This window comes from Citrus sinensis, chromosome 6 (genome assembly GCF_022201045.2).
Source record: "Citrus sinensis cultivar Valencia sweet orange chromosome 6, DVS_A1.0, whole genome shotgun sequence".
Lineage (NCBI taxonomy): Eukaryota > Viridiplantae > Streptophyta > Magnoliopsida > Sapindales > Rutaceae > Citrus > Citrus sinensis.
The window spans coordinates 1111191-1132989 of NC_068561.1; the positions used below are offsets into that span (position 1 = coordinate 1111191).

The 21799-nt window shown below is 35.5% G+C and overlaps 2 protein-coding genes across 5 annotated transcripts; one reads left to right on the top strand and one right to left on the bottom strand.

Moving 5' to 3' along the window:
• Positions 1 to 2654: 2654 nt before the first annotated feature.
• Positions 2655 to 12603, top strand: LOC102631376 (pleiotropic drug resistance protein 3-like). Its single transcript, XM_025100283.2, is given in 24 exon segments — positions 2655 to 4687; positions 4930 to 5053; positions 5249 to 5334; positions 5849 to 5933; positions 6165 to 6324; positions 6406 to 6482; positions 6662 to 6715; positions 6804 to 6894; positions 7001 to 7305; positions 7383 to 7664; positions 7801 to 8114; positions 8211 to 8371; positions 8454 to 8557; positions 8739 to 8892; positions 8970 to 9104; positions 9190 to 9263; positions 9374 to 9706; positions 9792 to 10082; positions 10303 to 10386; positions 10451 to 10584; positions 10952 to 11201; positions 11481 to 11630; positions 11751 to 12005; positions 12095 to 12603. Coding segments are annotated over 24 exon segments (4353 nt in total). The 5' UTR covers positions 2655 to 4304; the 3' UTR covers positions 12362 to 12603.
• An 801-nt stretch (positions 12604 to 13404) lies between these two features.
• On the bottom strand, positions 13405 to 16712 carry LOC102607254 (probable LRR receptor-like serine/threonine-protein kinase At3g47570). 4 transcript variants are annotated; one of them, XM_025100282.2, is made up of 3 exons: positions 16313 to 16712; positions 14004 to 14671; positions 13405 to 13906 (listed from the first exon to the last, which is right to left on the bottom strand). In XM_025100282.2, exons 1-3 carry the CDS (start codon positions 16663 to 16665, stop codon positions 13497 to 13499), a joined length of 1431 nt encoding a protein of 476 aa, XP_024956050.2. In that variant the 5' UTR covers positions 16666 to 16712; the 3' UTR covers positions 13405 to 13496. The 4 variants fall into 4 exon arrangements, with proteins under 4 accessions (XP_024956050.2, XP_024956047.1, XP_006480379.1 ...); XM_025100279.2 differs by having other exon boundaries at positions 14004 to 14285; positions 14355 to 16457; XM_006480316.3 differs by having other exon boundaries at positions 14004 to 16457.
• Between the last annotated feature and the right edge of the window lie 5087 nt (positions 16713 to 21799).

Sequence of the window (21799 nt, forward strand, 5' to 3'; positions counted from 1 at the left end):
GCTCAAAGAAGCAAACTTGTATAGCAGACTCCACCATGGCTGCAGAATTTGTAGCGTTGGCTTCATGTTGCAAGGAAGTTGAATGGTTAAGGAATTTGCTTATAGAAATTCCTATTTGGCCTAAACCAATGCCTCCTGTATCTATTCACTGTGATAGTGAGGCAACTTTATCAAGAGCATATAGTCAAATCTATAATGGAAAGTTTAGGCACATTGGTCTAAGACATAGTTATGTAAGACAATTACTTACAGATGGAGTAATCACAATTGACTTTGTGAAATCATGCCAAAATTTGGCAGACCCTTTAACTAAAGGCCTTTCAAGGGATATTGTATTTAAAACTTCTAAGGGGATGGGACTGAAGCCAACATCATCTTATCACCAATGATGGAAACTCAACCCAACACTTGAAATATCAAGATCTTGGGTTCAATGAGCAAAAGTACATCATATGTTGTGATAGCAAGCACTATAATATTTTTAGATGCGTCCCAAAGGTTAGTGCTTGATACCTGTAACATATGGGAAATGTTAAGCTACTTAGCTTTTAATGGACTTATAAATGTTTTAGTCCAGGGACATTCTAGATAAGTCTACCTATGTGAGTGTAGGAGGTGGTGCCGCTTCCTATGTAACTTGGCTGGTTACTAAAGCGCTCATGAAAACAGGATATAGACACAGGGCCAATCCACGTGTCGGCTAAGGAATACTTGAGAATTTGAAAACTTATGTGTGAGATATATCCGGTTAGTCGATTAAGGTCGCTGGTTCAAAGCTTGCCTACCATGTCACCTTGATTAACTTTGATGTATTGTCACTAAGTGAAGGTTCAAGTCCAAAAGACACCTTCATCTATGCATAAGTTTTCCAAGCCTGTGCAAGATAATTTTTCAAAATTCATTTATTTTGAAAATGGTGGGGGATTGTTGGAACATTTTCAAAATAAATGTGTCTTATGGTAAAGACATGTCTTATTAATTGTGCCTTATAGAAAATGTACCATTCACTAAAGACATGTCTAATTAAATGATGTCTTGTTGTAAGGACATGTCCATTTAATTGTGTCTTGTAGAAAATGTATCTTTTTACTAAATGATGTAACTTTTCATGACAACATTTCACTTAGAGATGCATCATTTCATGGTGACATTTCATTTGAAATGGTGATGATTCAATTTGGACCATTGATTAAAATCAAATCTAGATCCAATGGCCATGAATGAAGGGGTATCATGAAAGATGACAACCCAAATGAGGGGGCACAAGTATATCTATAAATAGGGGTCATGTTTAAGCCATTTGGACATGAAATGAATGATCATACACCACTCTTTTCTTAGCATTCCTTTCTAGTACGAATTTCAACACAAAACACTCATTTCTTTTATGCATTCACATTCCAATATATTGTTTTCTGCAGGAACAATATATTGTTTCTTGGCAGGCTTGCAACATTCAAGAGTATTCTGGTTTGTTTTCGTCGATGCACAACTCAAGCAAACAAACAAGTGCTTCATTGTATCTTGGAGGCGTATTTGCTTAACCTATGTGCATCACTCAATTGGTGGAGGTAAATAACGTCTTAAGGAAAGCGACATTTGTAACGTGCCTTGAAGCACACAAAATTTCTGCAGTTTCTTCCTATATATAGAGTTAGTTATAAATATATTACTTTACATAATAAAATTCCACCATTATTGTTGTATTTCTCTACATTTGCTATTCCCCACAATTCAACAACCAACAATCAGGAGGTTTGGGAGTTGTTGCTAGAGATTCAACTGGGAAGTTTGTAGCAGCTGCAGTAAAGACATTACAGTTTCATGAGGATGTAACTTTTGCGGAGGCTGAGGCTGTAGAATGGGGGTTGCAGTTAGCTAAAACTTTGGGGGTGTCTTCAATTATAGTGGAAACTGACTCTCAAACTGTTTCAAACCTTCATAACAGCAAGGCAGGCAGTAGAACTGAGGTTTTCTGGGTGATTTCGGAGGTCCAAGATCTAGCTAAAGAGCTTGGTAAAATTAGAATTCAGTATATCCCAAGGATTTGTAATGCCCATGCCCACCTTTTAGCTAAATCAGCCTTTGATTATGACGAACTTTCCCAGAGAACATTTTGTATCTTCTTCAGTCTCTAAATGAATGAAGGTTTTAATTTCTTATAAAAAAAAAAAAAACAAAAAGTTTTGGATTTCTGAAAGTACCCAATAAATCTCGGTTCTGCTACCCTACCTGTTGTTTATTAAGTTCTGATTCTACAATCAAAGCGCGTACATGTGCATCTCTAGCAATCTGCATGCCCCGTTCTATGGCTTCTGCCTCAGCAAAAGAAACATCTCTAAAGAATTTTGAGACTTTAATTGCAGCTGCTATCACCTTCCTGTTCTCATCTCTAATAATAGCTCCCAGCCCTGCAAGGTTTGATTCGGAGTTGGTAGCTGCATCCACATTAACTTTGGCATATCCATTTTGGGGGGGACTCCACGTTTGAGTAAGCATCACCTGCTGATTTTCCTTGCGTGCATCACTTGGTTGTTTAACTCTTGTGTAAGCTTCAGTTACGGCTTCAGCTTTGGCAACAAGCACCTGGGGGTTTTCTCTTTTCCCTTGGAATAGCATCTTGTTTCTTGCGTTCCATGTCACCCAAAAAATTGTTACCATCATTTCTAAGTCAGCTTTTCCTCTTCTTCTGTTCATGTCATGCATCATAGTCAAAATTGTTAATCCAACATTGAGATGGTCACAGCGTGTCCTATGGACTATGCAGATATTTGGAAACATTACATGAGGGATGATGTAATTCATCATTTCGTCAAACTACTGGTTTAATTATTTGTATTTTAGTTAAACAACAAGTGCATAATTTTGTCACGTTCGCCAATTGGGTTCATGGATATGATTTCATCGTCATTGTCAAACGGCCTTGATTGTTAATGTGGTTATTGTCACCTTGATTGCCTTCATGCACTTATCAGATTTCACTGTCATTGTGTCGACGACTTAAGAAGTTTGCGACACAGAAGCTTATGCGAAATTGATAATTTGTTAGTGTTCTTCATGCTGAAAGCAATATGAAATAAGCCACGAGGGAATTCAGCGCTGTATCATGCTGATTCTCTCATGCCCTCCCTTTCACATTTCTGTCTGTAAATTTCTTGGATGTCAAGGCATTTATCATGCTTGATTAAATTATCTTGTTATGACATGGATGTACAAAGGAATCGTGTCAATTAAGCATACTTCAAATTCTGTAATCAGCAATGACGACAACTGCTCTAGTTTTAATATATTTGTAGCAGGTTTATTGGAGCAATTTCTGCTGTTACGTTGTATCTGACTTCGGCTTGTGATCCTACTTGTTTGATTTTTTTTTTTTTTTATTTCTGTTTTTGAGACCAATGAAACAGAATTATTTTTTGCAGATTATGGTTGACTTTGATCTTCTAGGGATGGGCAAGATTGGAACTATTGCTATTATGAATATCATATTTGAGTCCAAAACTCAAAACAATGGTGTATATCATGAACTGTTTCCAAAGTGTTACCTGAACTGAAAAATGGTGCCCCTGGTTTTTCAGTTTGAAGCATAGTGTAGATTGATGTGTATAAATTATTAAACTTATGCATGCTTCTGGGTTGTGTTTATATGAATCATATCTCGTATCATGATTATTTCATTGCCATTAATTTCTTCCTTTGAACTTGGAGATTGTCCCTGAAAATTTGTGCTCATATGTTTTATATCTTGATCCATTTCAACAACAAAGAGACTCTGCAGCTATGTATGTTGCTGTGCAGGAAAGTAAAAAGTTGCGTGTTTGACCTGAGAATGGAGAGGTGTATATATATATAAAACATGAATAAACAAAGGCCTTAATACTTGACATATATTTAATAATGAACATTGACCTTAGCTTATTTTATTGGAGGTATGCATTGAATGAATAATAAAGTCACTATCTGCATTGTAAGTTGAAATTATACCTGTAGAATTTTTATTTTAATCTTTGGATTGAGATTGATCAACAATTGTCACACATACACTCACTTTCTTTTGTCACACATACTCTCACTTTAGATGGTCAAATTTGTGTGAGACTCCCTAGATTCTCTTGTCACTTGTGGAGCCGTAATTCTTTTGTCTTCAATTAAATTTTCAACTTCCTTGTATACTAAGTATACGGATAATGCATAGCCTTGCTGAATCTCATAATGTGTTTTAAGCATAAGCTTACAAATGTATATATAAAAATCTCCCCCCAGCCTTTTAGTTTTTAAATTTTGAGGCTTCCAAATCTGTAAACATGGCTCAGATGATTGGTACTGATGAGATAGAGTCGGTGAGAATTGAGTTGGCTGAGATAGGAAGAAGCCTAAGATCATCATTCAGGCTTCAGACATCAAGTTTCAGAAGTAGCTCTGCAATAAGCTCAAGGAGGGAAGATACTGATGTTGAAAATGCCTTGCAGTGGGCTGAAATTGAGAGATTACCTACTTATGACCGGTTGAAAGCATCTTTGTTTGATGTAAACGGCAATAGAAACCTGGTTGATAATCAAGGAAAACATGTGATTGATGTTACCAAGCTTGGAGCACTTGAACGGCATGTATTCATTGAGAAGCTTATCAAACACATTGAGCATGACAATCTTCAGTTGTTGCGGAAAATCAGGAAAAGAATGGACAAGTAAGCCTTTTATAACTAATTATGTGTATGAATCTTTCTACATGAATTTGCAAAAGTATGCAGAGACATAGATTCGAAGAATCATCTTACATTACTGAGTCACATCATAAGCGAGAGTCCTCCACATATATCTTCATTTTACTTTCCAATTCAAAGTTGGTTTGGTGCCTACATTTCTCTTCTTGTGTCTGCAACGGCATAAATGCATCATTTTGTTGGATAACCTGAATTCAATTCTGCAGAGTTGGCGTTAAATTGCCCACTATAGAGGTGAGATATAAAAATTTGTGCGTGGAAGCCAAGTGTGAGGTTGTTCATGGAAAGCCTCTCCCAACTCTATGGAATTCTTTTAAAGGCATGATTTCTGTAAGTTTCTTCATCTTTCAGAAAATACTTACCAGAATTTTCGGTCTTTATTTAAGGGTTGTATATAATATATTTCTGGTCTGGTTTTTCTATATAAATCAGATTGAGAGTATTGAGTCCACATAAAGGGTCTTTTTTATTTGTAGCTTACTAGTCTTAGAAATGATTTGATACCAGTTGAAACTTGCTTTACAGGTCTTGCCAAAGCTTTCAGGATACTAGTCACTTGAAGCGAAGATAAACATTCTTAATCGTGTTAGTGGCATCTTGAAGCCTGGAAGGTACACAGAGAATTTATCAGTCTACTCAACTCAATTCATTAAACCAAAAACCTTTTAGGGTCAACCTTGCTGATTGTTTCACCATTTTACATCCTCTTGATGTATTTCAAGTTCTATTTCTTCTTGTGCTTTGGTGTTCGCATGCATTTACCTTGCTTGTAAGAATTTGTTTATATATCCTACTTATGGAAGCAATATAATATCTGATGGCTGTGCAGTATTTTAACAGTGTAGCTAATCCATTACTCCAAAATTTTTTCTCCTGAAGTCATGTGGTAATTTGTGGATTTTGCTCGGTTAATCATTTGTTATGCCCACCAATTTTTGTTTGCCTATATTCAGGTTGATGTATGCTTTAGAGCATTTTCATTTCCTGATTCTTTCTAACAGCAGAGACTTTTTTTTTTTGGTTTGACTTCAAAAGTTATAAATAAAGCCTGCTTTCTGGAAGAAAATTTTCATTTAAATTTCAAGCCCTTTGGCAATAGTAAAAATAAGCTTGCATTTTTTGCAGGATGACTCTTCTGCTTGGCCCCCCAGGATGTGGCAAGAGCTCCCTTTTAAAGGCTCTCTCAGGAAATCTTGATCCATCTCTCAAGGTTCCAAACTTTCTTGATGCTTTGTCATGCCTATTTACCTCTGATAATCTAGAGTAAATGAAATGCAAGCAGGCTTGAATTTGTAACTTAAAATTTGAATCTCCAGAAAACTATAATATAGAAGAAAAACTTAAGATAATACTGCAACAGATTTTGATTATTAGGATTTAGTAAGTTCATGGCACTCTGTCTTATTTGTGGCTCGTAATATCTTTTTCTTTTCTCCAAAAGGTGACTGGGGAACTTTCCTATAATGGACACAAGCTAGAAGAGTTTGTCCCCCAGAAAACTTCAGCTTATATAAGCCAAAATGACCTTCACATAGCTGAAATGACTGTGAGGGAAACTGTTGACTTTTCTGCCCGTTGTCAGGGTGTTGGAAGCCGAGAAGGTATGTGATTGCACTTGTAGCCATCTTACCAGCGCTAAAAATAATGATAACTAAATTAATATGAATGTTTTGCCTATGCAGAGATTATGATGGAGCTCAGTAGAAGGGAGAAGGAAGCAGGGATTATTCCCGATCCAGATATAGACACCTACATGAAGGTCTTTTACATCTTGGTGTATTTTTGGTCCATTTTTTGAATCCCGTTGGTATAGCAAAATTATAAAAATTATATCTGGCATTGAATGCATCAGTTGTAAAGATCTTTTTCTGTACAATATAGTTGTGTGTGCCATTTGATGTAATCATTACAGTGTTCTTAACCATTTTTTTGAAACAGGCAATTTCTGCCAAAGGAGTAAAAAGAACCCTTCGAACAGATTATATATTGAAAGTAATTCTCTTTTTCCGAGCTCTAATTGATCTGTATCTATGCAAATGCTTTATTAGTTCGTCTGTACATTGTCGCTGCGCCTTTTCAGATCCTTGGACTTGATGTCTGTGCTGACACAATGGTAGGAGATGCCATGAGAAGAGGCATCTCTGGAGGTCAGAAGAAGAGGCTTACTACAGGTTCAACAGATTATCATCCACTTGGGATACAATTTCTATATTAACTTAAAGAGCTATAATCAGCATTGATGAGCTAATAAGGTTCAATTTTCCATTGAATCTGTAGGAGAGATGATTGTCGGACCAACAAAGGCACTATTTATGGATGAAATAACTAATGGTTTAGATAGTTCCACCGCATATCAGATCATTGCTTGTATTCAGCAGCTGGTGCATGTAACAGATTCTACTGCATTGATTTCACTTCTTCAACCAGCACCAGAAACCTTTGATCTCTTTGATGACATCATTTTAATGGCCGAAGGAAAGATTGTGTATCATGGACCCCGGGATCATGTCCTAGCTTTTTTTGAGGATTGTGGCTTTAGGTGTCCTGAAAGGAAAGGGGTTGCTGACTTCTGCAGGAGGTAAGTGCATTGCAGCTTAAAATGTTCTCATTTTCATGCTGAAATTTTAGTACTTTCATAATTTGATCTGCTATTTTTCAGGTTTTGTCCAGAAAAGATCAGGCACAATACTGGCTCCATACTGAACTTCCCTACAGTTACTTTTCAGTAGATATGTTCTCTAAGAAATTCAAGGAATCTCCTCTTGTTAAAAAGCTTGATGAGGAACTTTTAGTGGCATCTGATAAATCAAAAAGCCACAAGAATGCAATTTCCTTTAGTGTATATTCTCTTTCTAGATGGGAGCTATTCAAGGCTTGCATGTCAAGGGAACTTCTTCTCATGAGGAGAAATTCATTTCTCTATATTTTCAAAACAACTCAGGTTATCATTTTTAGTTTTAAATCCTTTATCCAGTTGTTCTCTGTTTCTCCCCTTCTTTTGATTTCTGCTTATCTTTTCTTTCTTAGATTGAAGGGCCTGAGAAAATTGAAATATGTGGACAATCTTTTTGTTGCAGCTTATTATTGTTGCAATAATGGCTATGACTGTTTTTCTGCGGACTCGGATGGAAATTGATGTTTTCGATGCAAATTACTACATGGGTTCCTTGTACTTTGCACTCGTCATTCTTCTTGTTGATGGCATTCCTGAGTTGTCTATGACGATTCAAAGACTTGCTGTTTTCTATAAACAGAAAGAGTTGTGCTTTTACCCAGCTTGGGCGTATGCGATTCCAGCCACTATTTTGAAAGTTCCTCTTTCTTTAGTTGAAGCTCTGGCTTGGACATGTCTTACTTATTATGTCATTGGATACAGCCCAGAGGTCTGGAGGTGAGTTTCATTTGAGAAGGCGGAAAGCTTTGTGTTTATTGGTGCACTAAATCCCGTTATACAAACCTCTCATAAAGAATAGTTCATGTCTTTTAGGTTCTTCCGCCAATTCATTCTACTTTTTGCTGTGCACTTTACATCAATATCTATGTTCCGATTTGTGGCATCAGTCTTCCAAACTGTGGTTGCTGCTATGACTGCCGGAAGTTTTGCGATACTGTTGGTGTTATTGTTTGGGGGTTTCGTTATCTCGAAACGTAAATCAATTTATACCTTCTCTAATTTGATTTTAGAATCATCAGATCAGCCTGTTAAACTTATGGTGATTATTGGTTGCAGTCTCGATGCCAGTGTGGTTGAAGTGGGGCTTTTGGATTTCTCCTGTTACATATGGGGAGATAGGGCTCTCTTTGAATGAATTTCTTGCTCCTCGGTGGCAAAAGGTATTGTGTCTTATAGCAGAAGTTTTTTGGTTAAGCTAATCAATACAACATTGTGCAGAACTCTTGGTAGAGAAGTTTCTCCTATTACTTCATGTTTTGGCAAAACTTATCATATTGCCATATGATATTTATTATTTATTAATGTTTGTAGAAAGTAATTTTGTTTCTTATTATGTTGTAGATGCTGCCCACAAACACTACAATAGGGCAAGAAATACTTGAAAGCCGTGGACTAAACTTTGATGGATATCTTTTCTGGATATCACTTGGTGCATTGTTTGGCTTTGCCTTACTTCTTAACATTGGCTTTACCTTGGCCTTAACTTTCTTGAAGAGTAAGTTCTTCTTTGTAGTAATCCTGTATCAACTTGAGATTAATTATGTTTGTGTACCTAAGTTGATACAAATACAGCTTCTGGGTCATCTCGTGCCATGATTTCACTTGAAAAGTTTTCCGAGATGCGAGTAAGTGAAGATTCCACTTCTGGTGAAATTGTGAAAGAGCATTCTAGGAGTACTCCTATGACTAATAAAGAATCTTATAAAGGTTAATGCAATTTCCATATTTTTTTTTCCATTTTAATGTTTTACATTCTTCATAATTTCAACTAATGCCTTATCTTAATCAACAGGCAAGATGGTCTTACCTTTTGAGCCCTTGACACTAGCATTTCAGGACCTGAAATACTATATTGACACCCCTTTGGTAATCTTATTATCCATTCTTGTGATGTTTATAATCTTGGACAATGCAGCACATTTACAGGCATTAGATAGACTTTTTACAGACTTTAATTTGCCCCCCCTTGGTATTAGGAAATGAGAGAGCGGGGATTTACTGAGAAGAAACTTCGACTCCTTTATGATGTTACAGGCTCATTGAGGCCAGGTGTTCTAACAGCATTAATGGGTGTTAGTGGAGCTGGAAAAACAACTCTGCTAGATGTTCTCGCAGGAAGAAAGACAACTGGCTATATTGAGGGGGAAATAAAAATTGGTGGGTATCCTAAGGTTCAAGAAACATTTGCTAGAGTTTCAGGTTATTGTGAACAAACAGACATACATTCTCCTCAAATCACTGTCGAAGAATCTGTAATATTTTCTGCTTGGCTACGTCTTGCTCCTGAGATCAACTCAAAAACTAAAGCTGTAAGATTCTGTAGCTCTAATGTTCACTGATTGCTTTAGGTTTCAGATGATGAATATTTAATGCTTCTATGGCATGTTCCAATAGGAATTTGTGAATGAAGTCCTTGAGACCATTGAGCTTGATGGAATTAAGGATTCCTTAGTTGGCATACCTGGTGTTAATGGTCTATCAACTGAGCAACGTAAGCGGCTTACTATAGCTGTCAAACTTGTAGCCAATCCCTCTATAATTTTTATGGATGAACCTACAACTGGTCTTGATGCACGAGCAGCAGCAATTGTCATGCGAGCTGTGAAAAATGTGGTTGATACAGGAAGAACAATTGTATGCACTATCCACCAACCAAGTATTGATATATTTGAAGCATTTGATAAGGTAAAACAATTTTAGCTTGCTTTATTATATAAATGTAAAACTAGAATTTGATTGTGAAACGTTGATGCTGGTTTCATTCTGGCAATACTTTTATACTCGATGGTCAAGTTTTGGCGTATCAAGTCACTTTTCTTATGGGGAAAGAGATTTAGTTTAGCTTGAACAATCTAGTTACTCTCGTTTCGATGAATTGATACAAACATTTTATCTGGATCTTCAGCTGATCCTCTTGAAAATTGGTGGGCGCATCATCTACTGTGGACCTTTAGGAAAGCATTCAAGTCAAGTCATAGAGCACTTCGAGGTTAGTTCTTGCAAATTTTTTATTTTTTATTTAAAACCGACGACTAAACAACTTTTACTGACAGGGTATCTCTGGAGTGCCAAAGATTAGAAAAAATTATAACCCAGCAACATGGATATTAGAAGTCACTTCCACATCTGCTGAAGCTGAACTTGGTGTAGATTTTTCTCAAATATACAGGGAATCTGCTTTATATGAGTAAGTTCAATTAAAAAAGGGTCTTAGATTTTGTTGTAGTTTCGGAATGTGTTACTACCACAAAATTATAATTACTCTGGAGAAGGCTAGCCATAAATTTTTTTAATTGTTATGCTCATGAACAACAAAAGAGGATTTTAACAACCAGTTGGCAGTGTGTGTATATCTATTCATCAATAGTAATAATGCAGCCAATCTTTGATATGAAAGATTTGCTTTTAGTTAGAGAACATCTCCTTTCCACAGAACTGAGGGTAAATATCAGATTTCTATAATAGTAGAATTTCATTTGCTTGTGTTGCAGTTAGTATGCTTGGATGACAATCACTTAAGCCTTTTGCATTTGGCGATATTGCACTGCTTGTAGGAACAACAAAGAACTTGTAAAGCAATTGAATACTCCGCCCCCTGGTTCAAGAGATCTGCATTTTCCAACTCGCTTTTCACGCAATGGTTGGGGACAATTTAAATCTTGCTTGTGGAAGCTCCATTTGTCTTACTGGAGAAGTCCTTCATACAATTTAACGCGTATAATGCACACGACTACATCATCTTTACTTTTTGGTGTACTTTTTTGGGAACAAGGACAGAAGATGTAAGTACATTGCTAAATATATATTTATCAAGGAAAAAAGTACTATTTTCTGTTAAATAGTGCCAGGGGTTCTCTGCATTTTGGTTCTTTTAAATATTTTATATTAGACCTTGCTCCTCGTCAATGTTTATTGAGCACTTTCGATCAACAGGTTATGCTTTGACTTTCAATTGCTCCTCTGTATGACCTTAGAAGGGCATTTAGCTTCATATCTTTAGTGATAACCTGTCATGGTTTGTCTACACATCAGCAGTAGAAATTTATGTATCGTTTCTATCCCATCACATTGTTGGGGATAAACAATATAGTGGGTTCATTATACTTGGCTGTGGTATTCTTGGGGATAAACAATTGTTCATCAGTTATACCAAATGTTGCGAGGGAGAGAACTGTTATGTATCGTGAAGGATTTGCTGGGATGTACTCTCCATGGGCTTATGCACTTGCACAGGTACATATGAATTTTACTTCATTCTTTATGTTGGCTTTTTGTTCAACTCACAAAGAATCTTGTAATGTGCTCTTTTTATTGATAATTTTTCTTATTTAGATATGCATACTGATTTTGTAGGTGACAGTTGAGATTCCTTATTTACTTATTCAAGCACTTGCATATGTGATCATCAGTTATCCAATGATCGGATATTATGGTTCAGCATATAAGGTTTTCTGGAATTTCTATGCGATGTTTTGTACAATGATGTTTTACAATTATCTGGGAATGCTACTAGTGTCATTGACGCCAAATTTCATGATTGCGTCAATTCTATCCACAGTTTTCTATACATTATTCAACCTCTTTTCTGGATTTTTGATTCCTGGACCGGTAAGCCACTACATTTATGTGTATCTATGAGTATATATATAATTAGCAAAATGTTTTGAATATTAACTTTGATATTTAATTTTCTGCAGAAAATTCCCAATTGGTGGATTTGGTTGTATTATATGATGCCTACCTCTTGGGCTTTAAATGGTATAATTACTTCACAATATGGAGATATTGACAAGGAAATTATTGTATTTGGTGAAACAAAATCATTGTCTTCCTTCTTAGAAGATTATTTTGGGTTTCACCATGATCGCTTGCCGATTACGGCTGCCGTTCTTATTATCTACCCTCTTGTTCTTGCTTTTCTTTTTGCATATTGTATAGGAAAGTTGAACTTTCTTAGAAGGTGAAATATATTTTTAGAGAGGGCGTACTGTGGCAACACATATTTCCTAGAACTAGAAATTATACATTTGTAATCTATGTATACCCTTGATCAATATTGCAGCAAATAGTTGACCATATATGTAATTGGACACAGTTTAGCTATTCTATAAGCTGGACAATTACAATATTATTATCACCCCTTGAATTTCGAAAACTGACCAAAAGATCTCTTTAGAGTTGCTTTCATTGCCCTTTATCATTTTCATAGTTTCTGACTGCGTCATCAAAGGCAATTGCAACTTGGGCTTCAAATCTGATTGCTTCTGCCTCTGCAAACTCAACAGCACCATTAAATCCTGAGTTATTTACTGTGATCGCTATAAATTCAACCCCCCGAATATAATATTTGGATCTACATTAAAAGCGTGTACTATTTGTCTAGAGAGCTAGTCCAAATTGGCTTCATTGTTTCTACGTTGTAATATCATCACATATTGACGTTGGCTAGAACGTTCATAGACGAAGGATAAAAAATCCGAAATTTTTTTTTTTTTTTTGGACATAGATTGAATACATAATGTAATTGAAACCCACAAGAGTACATAGGTTGATAAAATGATATCGCCTCTAGCTGCCCCACTATGCATTCATTGAGGCATTTCACCAAACAGTTTTGGATTTTCATCAAACAGTAGGCTTGAGAAGTTTCACTTTTATCAGCCATCAGCAAAATCTGTTCAATGGTCCTAGCAAGGGTAGTTTGGTCTGCCTAGTTCCCAAGAGTCCCTACACCGAACTATGATCAAACGGATATCACAATAAACTAGTAAAGCTCAAAATCAACGTGAACAACAAAAGTTCATCATATTGCCAGCCTCTAATTGGAATACTCCATACCGCCAAAATTTTAATTATAAACCTATAGAATTATACAGTTGTGATAAAATTGTTATTTCCTCTGGCAGCCCTGTTTTCGTCGTCTAAGATCAAATTTCACTTTCTTCTGTTGGATGAAGCTTTTAACTTTGTTGCCTTGTGATTCATAAGACTAGGACTGTAAAAAACATAAAACAAAGTAATGAGCCTTTTATTTATCTCATGAGATACAATGTAAATTTATATCACTTGGACAAAAACTATAGCAGAATATTGCATTATCTAGTTATCTGTTTGCTTGTTGAACATGGTTTTAGGTTCAAGGAGAATGTTCTTGACTGATTGTAACTCATGGACAACATTGGTGATGTTCATTCGATCTTGCGGTGACTCCATTGAACAAGCAACTCCAATTCTGAGCATAGAAATGAGACATTCTAATGTACTGTTGGTTCTTGTTTGACTTCGCCCATGGTTATCAGTACCAACCAAAACTTCATCGTCGTTTAGAAGTATTGGATCCACTATGTCCATCACATGATCCGGCAAGGCCATTCTTGCAAAATTATGAAGATTCAAGCCTCCTTCAAACATAACATCTGTTGGTTTTTTTGTTGTCACCATTTCCAACAACAATATTCCATAGCTATAAACATCTCCATTTGTTGACACCTCACTTCCAAGGCCATACTCTGCTCTTCAATATAAGATTTATTAAGAAGTTAGGAATTGCAAAAAGAAATTAAAATACTAAAAAAATAAATTACGGATTAGAATATAAGTTATAACCTGGGGCTACATAGCCAATTGTTCCCCTTACTCCAATAGAGCTGCTTACAGTTGGATTTGAGACTGCTTGATAAAATCTAGATAGTCCGAAATCACCAATGTGAGCAGACAAGTCATTATCGAGAAGGATATTACTTGGCTTTAGATCACAATGGAGAATTGGTTCTTGGCAGTGCTGATGAAGATAGTCTAGTGCTGAAGCCACATCAATGGCAATGCTTATTCTCTGAAGAAGGGTAAGCTTCTGAATTTCAATTTCTCTGTCTCTTTGTGGAATAGCATCTGGATGCAACCATTTTTCAAGACTCCCATTTGGCATGTACTTATAAACAATAGCTTTAAAGTCGTTACCTTGAAAATCAACACTTGAGCATGAAGTTATGACCCTGACAAGATTTTTATGACGAATATTTTTCAAGGCTTTGCACTCAGCCATGAAGCTCTTAGAAGCTCCTTGGCGTTGGAGGTTAATCACTTTGATTGCAACAACAGTTCCATCTTCATCAAATACTCCCTTATACACAGAGCCAAAGCTACCAACTCCAATCAAGTTTGTTGAGGAAAACCCATCAGTTGCTTTGAGGAGGCTTTTGTAAGACATCTTTAGAAGTGCTTTTCTAATCATTGGTTCTGAAGGCTGCCTGGAAGGTCTGCTCCTTTTGTGCCAACTGAAAATGAAAAATGACACCATCACTATTCCTAAAAAGATGCTCACAATTGAGATTAATATTTTTAGGCTTCGAGAGATCCTCTGATTGCTTGATTTGTTCTCGGTGCATTTAGGTAGCTGCAATTCAGGTATGCCCCCACAAAGTCTGTGACAACCTGCAACTGATATTGCACTTGTATTTGCGAAAATTCCTTTTGTTGGTACTTTCCCCTCGAAATTGTTGAAGGATAGGTTAAGATATTCCAACGAAAGAGCCTCGAGGAATAATGGAATTTGGCCAGACAAATTATTCCGCGAAAGATCAAGCTTTCGAATACCTCTTGAAGTTCGGAAAAATGAAGGAATAGATCCGTGGAAGAAGTTACCCCCTAGATAAATATCTTCAAGACTAGAGCAAAGACCAAGTTCAATTGGGATTTCACCAGATAAGCCATTATTAGACACATCAAAACTCCTCAAAGCTTTCAAATTACCGATCCTTGGAGGTATAGATCCAACAAAGTGGTTTTCGGCTAAATTCAATGAATTTGAAAGATAGGATATACTGAAAATGGCTTCTGGGATATTTCCACTGAGGTCATTTTGGAACATTTCTAAATATGCCAATCGTTCCAAATTTCCCAGACTAGAAGGAATGACTCCTGATAAATTGTTATTATTTAAGAAAATTTGAAATAATGACGAAAGGTTTCCCAGAGTGGAAGGAATTTCCCCTGACAAATGGTTGCCACTAAAATCCAAGCCCTGTAATTTTAGAAGTTTACCCAGTTCTTTAGGAATTGCGCCTGTAAATTGGTTTTCCTCCATCTCTAATAAATATAAGTCAACAAGGTTCCCTATTCCTGAAGGGATGCTTCCATATAACTGATTATAACTAAGGGCCTAAATTTGAAGTTGATTTGAAAAATTAGCTATTGAATGAGGCAATGCTCCTCTAAATTGATTTCCACCTAAACGGAGAACTCGCAATTTGCTACAGTTGGCCAAAGAATTCATAAACCCCATCTCATCACTTTCCCCACTTCCTAAATTACTAGAATATAAATTTAAGAATGAAAGATTCTTCATGCTCCCAAAATTGACTGAAAGTTTTCCGGAAAAATTGTTTTTCCCAATTTGAAAAACTTCAAGTTTGGAAGCATTTGATAGAGATATTGGAATTGATCCACTGAAGAAGTTTTGGTCGATTTGGAAGTATTTGAGATTCGGAAAAGTAAGACCTAAACTTGTTGGAAGGCTTCCATGAAGTTGATTTTGAGGCACCGAAAATATTTCAACGAAGGAAAGATTATAAATGGAATGCGGGATTGTACCGGAGAGGTTGTTTCCGCCAATTCCAAGAGCTTCTAACTCTTTCAATTGACCCAATGAATCTGGAATATTTCCTCCAAAAGAATTCGCACCTAGAGACAAAAGTTCCAGGGACGATAGATTCCCGAGAAAAGGTGGGATTCCTCCTGTCAAATTGTTTCTGTGTAAAGCTAGTCTTTTGAGTTTGTATAGCGAGACAAACTCAAATGGAATTCTTCCTACTAACTTGTTGTATGGTAAGGCTAGTACTGTGAGCATGGAACAATAAGACAAGTTGGCTGGAATTTTCCCAGCCAGGGAGTTATTTGAAAGAAACAGAGCTTCTAACCTGAGCAGACGCCCAAATTCACGAGGGATTTCACCTTGGATTGTGTTATTCTCAAGGTTGATCTCTCTTAGGAAACTGAGGTTGCCAATGTAAGGAGACAACGAGCCACGCAAGGCTTTTGACCTCATGTTTAGGGCTGTGACTCTTCTGTGCCTGCGACCACATGTAATGCCCTCCCATTCGCAGAAATGGCGAGAATCATTCCATGAGTTGAGGATTCCTTGAGGGTCATGAGAAATCATTGACTTAAAGGCCTGCAAGGCAGCACGATCTCCCTCTTCAAAGGCTGCAACTTGCAACAGTGTGATGAAAAAAAGAAGCATGGATGGAAAATAAAGAGAGTGGGTATTCATTTCTACAAGTGAGAAGGTAATTTCCTTGGCTTGCCTTTATATGTGAGCAAGGAGCATAATATATATATGTCTTTATATATATATATATTTATATATATATATATATATATATATATCTATATTTATATATATGTAAATTTTACCCTTAATTATATAATTGTTAGTTATTTTTATTAGTTATTTTAATTAATTAAATTATTTTGTTAAATAGAAAATTAATTGAAGATTATGGATAAAAAAGACATGAAGAAGTTGGAAGCATAAAGATTAATTGATTTTGGAAGTAATTAGACAAACGTGCATGTGGAAGTGAAGCCAAGGAAACCAAAGCTAGTGAATTAATTCATCCATGCACATGATGACAAAGAAGATTATGGCCATCACGTGAAGATTATGCACATGAAGACAAAGAAGATTATGGCCATCACGTGGAATAAAAATCTTAAAAGATTTAACTATAGAGGCGGCTGCTTGGCTTACTACAATTATAGTTGAAGTTAGAGAAGAATTCGGTCAACTTGCATTATAAAAAGAGAATTCGGTCAATTATAAAGAGAAGCCGCCAGAGGAAGCAAGAGCCGCGAAACAGAGCTCCAATATTCCCATGGTTAATTTTTATTAATTTTGTTTCTCTCAATTTAAGTATGTTTAGCTAATTTTTTTATACTGAGGTTAAGAATGAAACATAATTCAATGAAATAATTATATTTTTATTTAATTAATTCCCTATATATATTATTTGATAATTATGATTTTTGTTTTACATGATTAGTTGGATGTTATTAAATATTTTCACCAATTCTGTCATGCATTAATGATTGTTAGGATTAATATCTGACTAAATTTATGCTTGAATCTATAAATTTATATATGATTATATTTGATTATGTGTCTTTCATTAAATTATTTACACAGAGTGCTTATAAAAACTTTGACTCTTTGTTATTCAATATGTTTACATAAGATGCTTAGATATCATACTATTAAGCAGAAAAAGAACTTACACAAAATTAATTTTATTTGAACTTAATTGTTATATCCATGAGATGACATGGATTGATTTCGAGTTGTCACTCTAAAATTTGAAATTAATTAATAATTAGATAATTACTAATTAAATAGTATTGATTCTGAAACCTTGATAATTTTTATCTTATTGAATTCTCCTTTACTTTAATTATTTTCTTAATTTAATTAGTTTAATTTCTCTTAAAACTCAATTTGCTCAACTAGGTTAAGATTAATATTAATTTTAAATTTAAATTAGACTTTTTAATTTATAACAATCCATGTGGGTTCAACTTCGTTACCATTGTTCTATTTCTAGATTCGTGCACTTACTAGTATATTAAAATTTTACACAACAGTGAACTTCTCCTAGCTTTGAAAGTAGGACAAGTTTAGACTTAAAACAAGGAAGTCACCTCTCTTCTTTTTTTTTTTTTTAAACCCTTAATTTAAACTAGACTTGACTTAGACCTTTTCAATTTGGTTGCATTCGCAGAAATTGCAAGGTAGAAAATGGCGTTGCTATTGATGCTTACTGGCTGAAAGAATATGTCGGCTTGATTTTACGTTTTTGTGCCATGACATATCACACCGTCAAAGAATGTGTGCGCTGGATTTTAAGCGTTTGTGTGATGATATCTTACATTATCAGTGATGTCATGATGATGTGGATGAAAGTGGTGGAAAAGATTTTAAGCTTTTGTTTCAGAATTGGTGTTGCTGTTGGTGCTCATGGGCTGGAAGAATGTGTGGGCTGGATTTTGAAATTTTGTGTGATGACATATCACATAATTAGTTATGTTATGCTGACGTGGATGATGTGGTGCCGAGGTGGAGAAGCCATGGGCCCAATTTTTTGGGGGTTTCGTTATCTCGAAACGTAAGACAATTTATACCTTCACCAATTTGGTTTTAGAATCATTAGCCGAAAAAGGTTAAACTTATGGTGACTGTTGGTTGCAGCCTCGATGCCACTGCGTTTGAAGTGTGATTTTTGTATTCCTCCGATTACATATGGGGAGATAGGACTCTCTGAGAATGAATTTCTTCCTCCTGGGTAGCAAAAGGAGCTGTCTTATACCACATTGTGCAAGATTTTTATATGAAACAGAATATACAAAGACAAAGTAGAATATGACAGGAGCTACAGTATACTATTCAGCATTAGCAATACACATATAGAAAATTTAGAGGTATTATATTCACTCACAATCTTGCGGAGATAATACCTAGATTGTGGCACGCAACTCATGAATAGCAGACGAAAGAGGAGATGCAGTGGGAAGGCAACCTAAGTGCATGAGAACTAGAAAGCAATATCCTAAGATCAATTACAGATCTCATATAACAAAAACAGTGAGGCAAAGACAATTATTGTGAATAAATATTCATAGAACCACATACCAGCAACAAGATCGGAGTCATCTGTGTATATATCGATTGCCCATAGCTGAGTGCCTCTGACCTAAACATAATGAACTTACATAACTAAGAAATAGAGTCATAAAATATGCTGTTGTAACATCTATCAAAAAATTTCCAAACAAATGGAATTTGATATGTCGGGCTATAACTAGCAACACTTCAAAATAACTTGAAGTAGCATGATCTTACTTTATGGACCAATACTACAATCTTTCAGAAAAATTAAAGTCTAAGCAAAATTAAAACCTTAAACATACTAAAATCTGGTAAATAGACCTACAAGAAATCCAATGACCTCCAAGATATCTGAAAGACAAATTAATTTACAGCAAAAAATGTTGAAGATTTGTAAAAAGAAGGCTCATACTATTATTCAAATTACAAAAGAGGAAAGAGAGCTGGCCATTAAATGATAAAGGCATGCATAAAGAAATACAATTAATATGCCTATAAAGGCGTCCACTCAAGCCTTATAAGCAGCTTTATGCAAAGGGAAGCCAATTAGTTAACAATGAATGAATTTCAAGGTGCAATAATTATACTCCCTAACAGCATATAAGGTTCATGCATTTCTGCAAAACATGTAAATCATAAGAACTTTTTCAGTACAAATGCTAACCAATAATTAAATAGATTCTTAAAGTTTGCACAGAACAAGCACCACATTGATTGCTATGCAAAAGATGAAAGTAAAAGTTACTATTTTATTTTATTTTATTTTTCAAGAGTTTTGATAATCATGTGCAAATTAGTAGTACAACTTGCTCAGTGTTATCTCAAAAAGCTTGTTTAAAATACCTATTAGCACCAGTCCAAGTAGTCAAATCCTTATCCATCCATTCATCTCTGACCTTGCCAAAAAGATGAAAAAGAGCATCTATATTCTCACTCCAATCTTTCATAATCACAAGTTTTATCTTAGACCAGTTCTTCAATATCCCTTCCATTGTGAGCCCCTCGAAAACCTTGTAAATTGTTCCAAATCAACTGTCAAAAGGCTAAGCAAATGAATATACAATCAACACCATTCTTCTAAACACAAACAAAGTTTGAACGTATGACAAGTTTTTAGCCATTTAATATTCCATCAAATATAATTAGATAACACCTACCGTGGATTTTCAAAAAGAAGGCATTCTCATCTTAAGCAGCAACCTTACTAGTAACACATTTTCATACCTTGTTTCCACCTCCGGTCACACCACCAAAAAAATGTAGTACTAATTAGCTTCAACAGAGTTTTTTTTTTTTTAATTTCTTTTTTCCCCCAAAATAAACCTCCATTCTGATACATAAAATTAAAATATCAACTAAATAAACAAAGTCTATGCTTACTATTAAAACACTTCCATTTTCAGGCAGAGGCAGATAAGAAAAGAAAATTGAAACTGAGATAAAATAAGAAGAGCTTACCACGCACATTTGATCAACAATCCTCAATGACGGAATCGACACCATCAAATAAGCCTAACCTAATCTTGAAACCATAAACTGCACTAAGCATAGCACCAGAGCCAGAGCGTGCTATAAAGAAGAAAAAGAAAAATTATATCAACATGAAATTGAACTTTTGTTTTATCTTCCATAAGCAAGAAATTCAACTGGAACAATACAAAAAATGAATTTTTTAGCAATCTTACAAACATCATACACAAATCTCAATTCACGACAAATACGGGGTGAATAACTAACATCACCCAATTCATATATTCAAATAATGTATACCCGCTCCTAACAAGCAACGTGCTACCACAATCGATTAGTTATTAGAGTTAAGGTTTACCGCAGAGAACTGGATGGTGTTAACTAAATGACAAGTTGAAACGACATCTGCAATCGTATTGAATGATATTGAACAGTGAGGTAGGGTTTAAATGAATGTCGGACAGAGATAAGTTGTTGTGGTGAATTAGGGCTTTGTGGCTGCATTTTATTTCGATTGAAGGAGGGAATTTGAGCTAGGCTTTAATATGTAAATTTTCGCTTAGTTGAAGCTAGGGTTTTCTTTCAATTGAAACAGAAGGAAGCTTTTGGGTTATTAAAGTGAAAGACATGGAATAATACAAAAAATTAGTGAGGTTAAAGAGCAAGAATACAAGATTTTTTTTGTGCCCGTAGGGCCGGAGGTAGTTCGTTGTGGTTCTGATATGCAGGGAACCTTTTCAGCTTCGTCGGTTGCGAATGTGAGACTTAGGCTTAGGGTTCTATACAATGTTATAGAGAGAGGCTAAGAATTGATTGATTTTAGCTTGCAGTGGCCAGGGGAGAGAGAGGGATTTATTCGACACTTCGCCAAAATTTGGCTAAAGTGTTTATATGTTTTAAGCTTTACAAAACGGTGTCGTTAATTTAAACGGCACAGTTTAAAATCTTGTAAGTTCACAAAACTTAAGCATGACTTCTATATATCATTTATTTACGACGGTTAAATTATAAGTTATGAATATTTCATAGATTCTGGACATATGAATATATGTCACGAATCTATCATATTTTCATGATACATTTATGACACAACGATATACGTCATTAAATTTCTATCATTATTTAGTGTTTTTCTAGTAGTACAGAGGAAATAACTCTCAATACTCGCCGGGATCATCATCGCACGAGTAGAGTGGCGAAAAACCTCTTAATACCCGGCGGAATTTAACTACATCGCACGGAGTAAAATAACCTAACTCTCAATACGCATGCGCAG